The following is a 12398-nucleotide window of genomic DNA, read 5'->3' as shown; positions in this document are numbered from 1 at the left end:
CCAGACTGACGTCACGCACCAGCATGTCACTGCAGCCGCAAACTGGGGCGGCTTCTCCAGAAGAGTTTGCTGTGATTATGCATGCCTTCCAGCCACAAGAGTAAAGCAGGATTTCAGTTCCCTTAAAGTTGGCATATAGCACAGGGTAAAATACCAACACACGCAGCTGCAAACAGCTCGTGGGGAAAGTGTTCAGTGAGGAATTCTAAATAACCTTAAGCTCTAAATAGGTATTTCCCGTTAAAACTGCAAGCAAACCTATTTAAATGACTCCTTTAAAAGCAATTTTTCCCTTGCTGTTGTTTCCAAAGTTGATAAATACTTATTTCAAAAATTCAGCCAATAAACGGTATAAAGGAAACTGAAATTGCCTGGAGTTACAACACTTAGAAATGGTTAAGAGCTGCTCAGACTCGCTGGTCACTACTATGTCAAGCACACTACGAACTCATCTGAGCCTCATAACCCAAAGATGCAGGAGGTTCTGTAACGATCTCCATTTTCCTGAAGAGAATGAGACACAGTTCGGGAACTTGCCCAGGGTCATAATGCTACTAAGTGACTGAGCAGGACTCAAAACCCAGGCAGGGTATCTCTACCACCCATACATCTGATCACTTAATTCTACTACCCAGCGGTAAATTAACAGCTGCTGATATTCTGGTGAACATCTTTTTAGACCAGAGTTTATATATATGAACATGTATTTTATTCAATATAAGAAAATCGAACTCTGCTGTTTTGCAACCCACTTTTTTTCTTTCAACAGTATGCCATGGACAGCATTCCATGTCAGAAGTTATAGTCCTAACTTTTCCTTTTTTGATGGCTGGCCATCACAATTACCTAAACCTAATTCCCACTGGACATTTAATTAAAAATTTTTTGTTACAAACAATACGTAATGTATATCACTGGCTAGATATCTTTGTGCTTTTCTGTGTTTAGCGGTGCAGGATAATTCTTAGAAGTGGAATGGACAGGTCAAAGTATGTGCATGTTTTAAACATTTACATGTTTGGTCCTCCAAAAAGAGCTAATAATTTATACTTGTACCATAATGCTTAGATTTCTCCTTTCTCACATCCTGGGTATTGACAATTACTTCTCTTCTCTGCAAATCTAATAGAAAATACAGTTCTCTTGGGATTAACAGATACACACTACCATATATAAAACAGATAAACAACAAGGTCCTACTGTATAGCAAGGGGAACTATATTTAATATCTTCTAAGAACCTATAATGAAAAAAAATCTGAATACAATCACTTTGCTGTATACCAGAAACTAATGCAACACTGAAAATCAACGATACCTCAATTTAAAAAAATATACGTAATATAGCTATTAAAAGGAAGTCTCTACCTACAGGTTGTCTAGATTGGAAATCTGGGTTTTACTTAACCTCTCTAATGCTTAATTCTCACATCAATAAAATGTTTTTAACAATTAAAAAAAAGAAAGAAAATACAGTTCTAATTGTGTGTGTACATGCGTTTTAACCGCAAGTGAGGTTAAAGCTTTCTTCACATGCTCTGCTCACGCAGGAGGTAGTCCAGCCCGTGCGGCCACAGGCACACAGGCTCTGGAGTCAAGAGACCCCAAGTTCAAGCCTAGCTCTTTTTCTCAACAGTTTTCTGACCACAGGCAACTTACTTAGCCTTCCCATGCCTCAATTTCCTTACATGGAAAATCAATGTCATAGTTTAATCCTCATGAGATTTTTGGGCGAATTAAATGAGAAAACCCACATAAGCAACTGAAACAGTGCTTACCACATAATACATGTTTAATTAAATGTTAACTCATACTTAACGGCCGACCGATTGCTTCTGCATTTCATGCCCTTCGTGCAAAATGGTGACTCCTAACAAGAAGATGGATAAACCATTTTCCAAAAAATATTGTAAATATCTTGCTAGAACACTTATGACTAAAAATATTCAGATACTTCAATGTGAGCTGTCTTACAAGTAAATCTAGCATGTGACATAACTGGTGCTATGAAACTGTTATAACGAAAATTAAAAATAGCATTTCAAGTTGAGAAAACAAAACTGTTTCATCATGTAACTTGAAATACAGACAAGCAAGCTGACAGTTTGCTATTACCAGAAGGGTCTGCATATGTTTCAGAAAAGGAGTCATTCATGATCTGTCCCAATTTTTTTTTTCAAAACGAAGCTTTTGCCAGTCTCAATTAGTCTCAGTTTTAAACCTCTCACACTACGAAGGAAAACAAAACTCATTCTTGAAAACATGGAAGAGAAGTCAACAAAATAACCTGTGTCATAGCTCTAAAAGCAAAGGACAGCCCTTTTCAAACGACACAAGTCATAACAACCTTTAAGCAGAATACATGAAGGTTAAAATGTAGCAAACTTACTGTCCCTAGCCCAAACCAATCTGACCTTGTATTATATAATAAAGTCCTCAGCTGTTCACACTATCAGGATAGTTATAACAAAACACCTCTAAAATGCACTAAGAAGGAAGTTTTATATTCTAGCAGGTCTGGTTTAGGTGTAGTCTGTTGTACACGCGTTGAAATTACCCCACTGAAGGCAGACATTTCTGCAACAGAATTGCAGCATAACGCCTGCGGAATCACAGTGGTATGGTGGTTCTGTATATGGCTGCCAGGAGATAGTAATAATGAAGCAGCAGAGCTCTGTCAAGAGATTGAAAGATTACGAGGAGTAAGAAGAACAAGTCAAGCAAATGCTTCGTTTTATGAAGTTACCAGCAACCTGTGCTATTTCTGTAGGACCTACGAGGCTCAGGTCTCCTGTCCTTCACCCACAGATGACACGACTTCCACAGGGAAAACACTGTGGTCGGAGAAAGAACGTAAAAGAGGAAATAAGGTAAGGTCCGTCCTCTCAAGGCCAGAACAGCCTGGAACTGACAGTTTAATAGGGGAGAGAGAGCTGTAAACAGATCATTATAACATAACCTTATTTGCAGAGCACAGAAGAGGAAGTGGCTAAATGCCTGGGGGAATCTGGAAAAGGCTTAACAAAGTACAGTCAATGACAGCTGACCCAACTATTTCAAGAAGAGATTTCAGTTAGAGGTCGCAGTAGCCGTGAAAGCACAGATTTAAGATACAGTCTAAATTTTACACTTACAAAAGATGCCCAATTAACACAGAAACTTTCATTTAAGGAAAAAAAATGCATAGCAATAGGGCAATTTTCACAAGCACCTTATGAGATGCTGCCCTGCTTTTCCCCAAAGTCAGCGATGGCTAATTTAGCTTTGATTTTGCCGAAACCACATTTTTAGGAAAGGAAGCTGAGGTAGATCATGGATGTATGCCCTATTACAGTGTCAGAGATAATAAACTTCTTAAAATCAGTACAGCATCCTAAATCTCGATTAATCCTGATTCTTTTTTTCATGTATCTCTAAGCTACCAGGCAGGAACCATGCTTCATTAAAAAGCCACAGCAAGGGGGGTGGTTATAGCTCAGGGGTAGAGTGCCTGCTTAACGTGCACAGGGTCCTGGGTTCAATCTCCAGTACCTCCATTAAAAAATAAATACAAAACTAAATAAACCTAATTATCTCTCCCCACCCCCTAAAAACCACAGAAAGCCACAGAAGATAGTCCAGTGGGGGCCTCCAAAGTACTTGCCACCAAATGATGTGTTTCAGTGCATTCCTTAGGGCTGGTGGTGATAATGACTGTTGTGATAACTATCATTTTTCAGTTCTCATTGTTACTTCGCTTTTCAGTGGCATTTAAAACTCCTGACCACCCAATTCTTAAAAATTGGCCACTCTTGTCCTTGTCTTCTGTGACCTGGTTCCCTGGCCTTCACTTTACAAAACAGGCATAAATCCAAAGAACTCACAGAAATCCACCACCCACCTGTGTCCATAATTTTGTGCCAATTTACTCATCACTAATACCCAAAGCAGAAGCTCTTTTAATGGGTGAGAAACCAGATACACCAATGTCTTTTCCATACTGTGTCTAATGGCGCTGAATAATGCAAAGCACTAAATGTTCCATCACTTGATTACTGATTTTCATCTTCCAGGTCATTTAATACAAAATCTCTCAAGCCAGAAAAATACTAGTACAACATCATTTCTTTCTTTTTTTGTTTGTTTGTTTTGGTGGTGGTGGGGTAATTCAGTTTATTTATTTGTTTATTTTAATGGAGGTACTAGGGATTGAACCCAGGACCTTGTGCATGCTAAGCACGTGCTTTACCACTGAGCTATGCCCCCCCCAACACCCTACTTCTGATTGTGTTTTTTCCAACACTACTGAGCAATTAACTCAATTTTGACACTGCCTACCTGGAGATAATGTCAGGACCCACAGGTTTAAGGCTCAGTCTCACAAGACTGTCCCCACTTTAGACACCAATCACAAGTCCAGGTGGTGACATGTGCTTCTGACCCCCTGGCTATAAACTGGAGGTTCCCACGACCCCCTTCTCAGGTTTGACTGATTAGCTAGAGCAGCTCACAGAACTCACAGAAACATTTACTTACATTTACTAATTTCTTATAAAGAATATTATAAAGGATACAGATAAACAACCAACTGGAGAGGTATACACTTTACAAAGGTAAAGTAAGAATACTCATAGGTTCCTTTTCCTTTCTCCCAAATTTCCAACTTTATTCATCTTGGCATATCAGCCACTATATATCTTCATGACTTAAAGAGAAACATCAAGGTAGCACTAGTTACAAAAGTAAATTAAAACTACAGTTGGCCCTCAGTATCCATGGGATTTTGGTTTCAGAACCCCCCCCCCCCACCTTGTACCAAAATCACAGATGCTCAAGTCCCTTTTATAAGATGGTGTAGTATTTGCATGTAATCTACATACACAGCCTCCAGCATGTTTTAGGGGGGAGTAATTAGGTTTGTTTGTTTGTTTGTTTATTTATTTATTTATTATTTTTAATGGAGGTACTGAGGGTTGAACCCAGGACCTCATGCATGCTAAGCACGCACTCTACCACTGAGCTATACCCTTCCCTGTCTCCAGCATACTTTAAATCATCTCTAGATTACTTATAATACCCAACATTGTAAATGCTATGTACAATAGGCAAATTCAAGCTTTGCTCTTTGGAACCTTCTGGAATTTTTTTCTCCTAATATTTCCGATCCACAGTTAGTTGATGTGTAACCCTCAGATAGGAAGGACTAACTATACTTCAAAAATATGGTGTCTTCCACATCCTCATTATCTTCTGTTAAAAGGTGGCAATCAGGCAAAGAGTGAATCAAGTCACAGCCACTAAACAGGCAAAGAGTGAATCAAGTCACAGCCACTAAACACTCATACCCAAGGATAGCATGAGATAGATTCTAAATGCCCCATGAACTTACTGCACGGGTAACCACTACACCAACTGAAGTTTAGTGCAGAAACAAATAATATGTCACCAAGGAAGACAATCACTGTGAGTGCTGGAGTTATCCCCACTTGACACAATGTAACAGTTCAGATATTCTCAATTTACTACCCCCAGAATGTTCAAGGGTTGTTCCACACTATCAGCTAAATTCTATTAGACCTAAAATTTCATAACACAGCAAACCCTTGGAAAAAATAATCAGAAGAGCCGAATGATTTAAGAATCAGATTAATCCACAAACACCTGCTTAGAAAGGAACCAATTATAATGACAAAGCTCTCTATACCACTAGTCTTCTTCCCTAGGGAATGGTAGCTACTAAATATACTTGCTTACTAACAGGACTCAGAACCTTCTACTTTGAAAATATTCAGTTCTCAGGTCATTGAGGAACAAGCTGGCCCACAAGTCCAGTTTAATAAGATACTGACTTAGCCATTTTACATTCCCTTTAATTTACTTCTAATCCTTTCTAAATTCTACTTTTTGTGTGAGATTGGTAGCCATGACTTCCTCCTCATGAACAACTCTGTCATAATTTGTGTATCTCACCAATTTATACTATTTTGGTCCATCTCAAACGTTACCTCCTCAGAGAGATATCCCCTAGTCTCTCTCACTCAGGGAGCTACAGAACTACGTATTAGGAACAATTAGCATGACCACCAAAATCTGCAGTCATACATGCCCAATCTCAAAGAATCTGCCAGTAGGGATGTATGTAAACGATTCTGCAAAATAAACAGAACGTATATACCCTAATAAATATACACATTTATAAAACCAAATGCAAATGAAAGTGAGAGAGACAGTCTGAAAGGCAACAATGATCTGGGCATTAAAACTGATGTTCTTTTTTCCCTTCCCCTACTATCAAATGACATCTCAGCTTCAGAGCTATAAGTGAAAAGTCTGGTTGTATCCATATCTCCTTTGACTACATGAACTTTCAAACTATCTCTGGGTGCTTTCACTTGATAGGGAAAAAATGGATTCTGCTTAGCCAATTTTTTAATAGGCTCTGGAATCTTTAATTACATTTTAACACTAACTAGTACAATTCTAGAAAAATTCCAGGTCAAAGTGTGTGTGTGTACAACAAATGTAGTATGAAAACTTTACTCCTTCTGTACTTCAATGCGCAATGGTAACTAATATAAAATTAGATTTGGAAATACTTGTGCTTTATAAAAGAAATCTTAAATTCTAGCATGATAAAAATAGACTCAAGAACACACTGGTGAATATGAAATAGGAAAACAACAACCAAGCTATATGAGTAAGAAACAAATACAAATTTAGATCTAATCTCCCTCCCTGCCTGGGTCCTAGCTTCAACTCTGAATGAATAGACATTTTTGAAAAGTTTGTGACTTATGTTCTACCTGTATATAGACTGATTTTCATTCTAAAAGAAATCACAAAATCTAACTGGATTTCCAGAGAGTCTGATTTACCAACAAAACATCTATTATTCAAGTATTAAGTCCATTCTACACTCAGATCATCTGCCTAGAAGAGACATGGTCTGTTTTTGATGCAGGAACAGAGTCAAACATATGGCAGTGTCACTACTTTCATTATCATCAAAAAACAGGCCTCAAAGAGACTTACATATAATGGCTGCTTTGTGTGTTGGCTTTATTTACTCAGTAAGAAACTCTCGCTTCCTCTCTTGTAAGGAGGCAAGAAAACATGAGTGTTTTAAAAAGTTTTACTACCGTGAAACAGGACAGAATAAATTATGGAGACTCATAATTGAAACACAACCTGGGGACCAAAGAGTCTTTCATATCTACACCTGACTCAAGTCCTCATAAGTCATCCTTTTCTCACCATAATATTACATAACAGACACAATCAGGTGATCTTGCAGCATCAACTCCAATCAAGACCATTTGCCTGTCAAAGCCAAGTTTTACTGAGGTCTGAGTATTCCTCCTTAAAATGAAAAAAACAAAACAGGTTTAAACTTGCTGCACTTCTACACTCACATGTATGGCTCTGGATGGGTAATTTGTTTTTACATCTCATTTGTATAAATTCCTTGGCCTGCAAGTTTTTTTCTTGTTTTAAATGAAAATACCTTAATTTTGCAAGTTTACTGGAAATGTTATACATACTGCTGCCTAGTGTTAAAAAAGAAAAATCAGACAAACTTGGGTTGAGATTTAATTTTCTTGGCTACTATTAACAGATTTAAAAAAATTCATTCAACAAATATTTATCGAGGATGTTGCTTCTCCTGAATAAGCATTTGCTTGGGCTCCGTGGGAGAACTAAAAAAAGAAAGAAAAAGAAATGAAATGCCCAAATTAGTTGTGGGTAAATAAGGACACAACTAAAATACGAGAATATGAAATGCTACAGCACAAATGGATTCTGGAACCAGACTGCCTAGGTCAGAATCTTAGATCTGGCCTTAGGGAAACTCCTGTACCTCTCTGTACCTCAGTTCTTCATCTCTAAAGTGGGTATAACAATAGTATCTTGCTCGCAGAGTTGTTATAAGGATTAAATGAATGCAAACATTAAAGCCTAATTTACAACACTATTTGACACATATTCAGAGCTCATTAAGCTATAATAATCACTGTTCTGAAAAGCATGTAGATCAAAAAAGCAGAGCATAAACCCAGAGAGGATGGGTAGAATCTGGAGAGCGGAAAATAGGAAAGTCATGATGAAAAAATACTGTAGTAAAAATGAGATGATCAGTTTGGCTTCGTTATAATGCAGTGGTTAGAAGGGTGAGTGAAGGGCAGGGTTGAAGGTTGTGAACAGTGGACAAAGGAGCCTGGCTGTTACAAGGTGGGCCACGGAAAGCTGCTAAGGAGAGGAGATAAAGATCAAAGGAGATCAGTGGGGGGAAGGTATATCTCAGTGGTAGAGTGTGTGCTTACAGCATGCACAAGGTTTTTGGTTCAACCCCCAGTAGCTTTATTTTTAAAAAAGGAAAGAAGGAAATGAGATTTGATAGCAAGTTGACTCAGTTCATATTACTGTTCAGATTTTGAGTGAAAACTTGCAATGAACTCTCAACACAGCCAACCTCCAGTAAGTGCTGCTGTGGCGGAGACTGGGCACCGCCACCCACTGCCCGCTCTCCCTCTCTAGCTTCCTTCATTCAGGCCAGCAATGCACCCAGCTGAAAAAGGACTCCCTTTCCTGACTTAACACTGCATGTAAGTGAGGCCACATGAACGAGATACAGCCAATGAGATGTAAGGAAGTGTCACGTGGGACCCCCGGAAAGGATGCTTTAAGGGAGCTGACTCAGCTAGGAAAGGAATGCTTTTGCTCTTCTGATTTTATTCCTCTTGGTCATAATGACAGCCACTCTGGGCCATGAAGCAGCCTTGAGAAAGGAAGTCTCAGGCTAAGATGGGGAAGCAGGAAAATGACTCTAGGGCCCCGATTCCAGTCCTAGAAGGCCTGTTGATAAACGACTCTGTTTAACTACTCTTTAGCAGGTCACTCTTATCAGAGCCAAATAGATTTTCCAATTAACACAGCTAATTACTAAATGTTAGTACAACTCATTACAACTAAATTAATATAACAACAGTGTCCCTAAATTCAGGGATCTATGTAGTTCAGTCACCCTCCCTGGACTACCTTAATTTCAAAGACGCCCGGGTTCCTTCCTGTATTCCCAGTACCTGGCTAGGAGCTTGCTACAAAGCAGGCGTTCATCAGAGGGAGCTCCAGGGTGCTGAAGCTGCAGGGCTGGGGCCTGGGACCTGCTGGCAGCACTGATCCCGCGCTGCAAAGGGAGATCTGACAGGACGCGCCAAACACCAGTGAGAAGCCACAGAAACCCTGCAGGGTTAAGAGCTCCTCCTTCTAAACCCTACTGCCACTCCCGAGAGCCTTCTACAGATTTAATACACTTTAATTTCCCTTCTTGCCTGAATGTTTGACTTCGATTTCTATGACAAAAGAGTTCTGAGTAAGATAATGTATTTAGGAAAAAGTGGTTTACAAAGTATTCAAAACAGAACAGGAAAGAAACAGAACAAAAAATTCCTTTTCTCAAATTATAAAATATTTGCCATCTCTAAATAAAGCTGCTAAATAAACAGTGCAGAGAGGACAAAGGACAAATTTAAAAACTGTCACATATATTTCGTATCTTTGACAATCACTGTTTCAGTATAAACTTAGCTTCTGAAATGTGAAATTCAAATAGTTTTTTAAATTACCAGCAGAAAAAGGGCAGCAGTACTTAGACTTTAAAGTACTGAGAAATTTAGACGCTTGACTTAGGTCAGTGGTTCCTAAACTCAAATACTGGTTGCCTCAGAACTGGTTCAAAACACACATTTCCAAACCAAACCCCAGGAGGTTCTGACTCAGCAGGTTCGGGCCGGGTATTATGTTCTAGGCCACAGAACTACTTTCCGGGGAAAATAGGCTTGCGTAGCTGATATGCACATGTGAACAAAACTAGGGAGTATTTCTACTCGTTTCTTCCCATCTTTATCTATAATTTATATGATGGACTATAGTTACCTCAACTGTAAGTGGAACGAGTTTCAAGAAAATGTCTCAGCTCTTTTCTATCTACAAAATTCCTGAACTTTACATGTAGGAATTGCGAAGTATAATCAACAGTCCTCCCCCACCCCATTTTATCAAAATGTTGTCTGTCTTTCGTCTGGTATGAGGCAGGATGCTTTTAGTAACAGAATGCCCAGTTAAAAAGTGGCTCAAACGATGAAGAGTTTAGTACCTCACGTGGCAAGAAGAGCCTGGCAGGGGGGTCTCTGGGGTGACAAATTCAGAGGCTCAGGTGGTGGCCGCCCCAGGCTCCTCTAACTTCTCTCTCCTGGGCCACAACCGCCACTGCAGCTCCAGGTATTGTGTTCTTAACGGTAACGAAGGGAACGAATTCCTGTCTTAGGTTCCTTTTTTTAAGAAATTGAAGAAAAGGTTCACAGTTCTTCAGCTTAAACCAATTACCACTGCAAGGCACAGGACTCACTCCCTAAGAATTATTATGATATATACCCTGGGGCTTTGGACTTTCGCCTTCCAGAACGCAGGGAAGAAACCACCACTAGAACAGCGTCTGGACTCTTTCCAATAGGAAGGAAGGTGGAGGGAAGTATGGGCAGCAGTGTATTAGGCACCAACTGGGGTCCATCACATTCTCAGACAGACTAATAAACCATGCTTAAACCAATCAAAATGCAATTCAGCATGGAGAAGCCAGTTCAGTGCGTTAAATGACTGGAAAACATTAGCAATGAGCAACAAAAGGAAGGCTATGCTGTCAACAGAAAAAGAAACAAAAGATGTACCCAACTGGAAACTGGAAGGATAGAAACCTACTTCCTTATGCAATAAAATGACTGTCAATCAAATCAAAGACATCTTGAAAATTACTAGTCAGGAATGTGTTCCTGCTCTAAACAATCTGCATGTCCATTATTCTCTGATTCCGAGGTGAGCTAAATGTGTCAACAGTTATTCACACATTAGACACAAAAGATAAAATAAGAAAGGAATAGATATATTAATTTAAATAACAGCAAACGCAGTTCTTAAACCCTGTTCTTAAAAGTTTTGTTCAGAGGCCTGAGGACCAGAGGCATTAGTGGCGTAACAAATCATAGATACTCGAACACAAACTTCAGCAGTGGGTCACTTTCATAGGCTTCCTTTGAAATTTTTCAAAAAACAATATAGACCAGTGTTATCTGACCAAAAATAAAACATCCCGACTGTTTAGAATTTCACCTGCAAGCCCCAGAGTCAGTTCAGGATCCCAGTGTAAATACGTAGTATTGGCAGGAATGCAAAAGCGCAGTTGCTATGGAGAACAGCTGAGTGATCCCTCAAATGACTAAACACAGAATTACCATAGGACCTAGCAATTCAACTCCTCGGTACAGTACCCCACAGAACTGCAAACAGATACTTGTACACACATACTCCTAGCAGCACTGCTCCCAAAAGCCAAAAGGCAGAAGCAATCCAGATGTCCATCAACGGGTGATAAGTAAACAAAACGTAGCATTTGCACACAACGGAATAGATTATTCCGCCACAATAGGGAAAGAAGTACTGACAGACACTCTAGCATGGCTCAACCTCGAAACCACTACGCTATGTGAAGGAAGGCAGATGCAAAAGATCACATATTGTATGATTCCATTTATAAGAAATACTCAGATAACATAAATCCATAGAGACAGATACCTGATTAGCCAGGGACTGGGGGAGAGGGGAAAACCAGGAGTGACTGCTTAATGGGCACAGGGTTTCCTTTGGGGTGATGAAACTGTTTTGGAACTAGCGAGACGTGATGGTTGCCTACCATTGAGAATATATACTAAGTGTCACTGATTTGCACACCTTAAAATGGCTCATTTTATGCTCTGAATTTTACAGCCATTAAAAAATAACTGATGTAGCTGTAATATGAAATATGTAAATATCTGGAGGAAGCCGTGCATTGGAATGTAGTCAATCCTGGTCAAAGTATTTCAACTTGCTTTAATACAGTACAGCATTCTGCAATTCTTCCTTTGACTGGATATAATCTGGGATCTTCTTCATTACCTCTAATATTCAAAGATTTCAAATGTAACTCTACATACTGAAATTCAGATTAATTCCACAATTCAAATGGTATTGCCCATCCAGCTCGTTCTAGAAAAAGATAAATTAAAAAGCATTCTGATCTAAATCACAAATGAAAGAAATCCTAATTGTCTACTGTTACGGAGAGACGTAGGGAAATTTCTTGTAGTTTAGAACCCTCTGACATCACTTTATAAGGCTGTTTTTGCTTCTCAAGAGAAAGACGGGATAAACAGATTGTTTGTTACTGCTGTTGTTTTAACAGCAAGGTTCTGCAAGGATCAGAGGGGTCCTTCCAAGAGGGCAGGCCACACAGCAGTACGTAACATGGGAAAAGAACAAGCCATGCTTGCAATTCTGCATTAAAATTCCACAAGTTCTGGAATTAAAACTCCATCTTTGTCTAGAAAT

The 12398-nt window shown here is 39.2% G+C and overlaps 1 protein-coding gene across 18 annotated transcripts in view; it reads right to left on the bottom strand.

Annotated features, from left to right (window-relative positions):
• PLEKHA5 (pleckstrin homology domain containing A5) overlaps positions 1-12398 on the bottom strand; it is a 211472-nt gene that overhangs the window by 97853 nt on the left and 101221 nt on the right. The window contains exon 4 of one of the 18 annotated variants that reach the window (XM_031444027.2): positions 7025-7675. The exons of the other annotated variants lie outside the window; for them this stretch is intronic. Coding sequence (XP_031299887.1) covers positions 7621-7675 — 55 coding nt within the window. The 3' untranslated portion in view covers positions 7025-7620. Of the gene's footprint in view, positions 1-7024; positions 7676-12398 lie in introns of those variants that run through there. 18 annotated transcript variants of the gene reach the window in all.

The sequence above is a fragment of the Camelus dromedarius genome, chromosome 25, assembly GCF_036321535.1.
Source record: "Camelus dromedarius isolate mCamDro1 chromosome 25, mCamDro1.pat, whole genome shotgun sequence".
In the NCBI taxonomy this organism is placed as follows: Eukaryota; Metazoa; Chordata; class Mammalia; order Artiodactyla; family Camelidae; genus Camelus; species Camelus dromedarius.
This window is presented reverse-complemented; position numbering and strand designations above follow the sequence as displayed.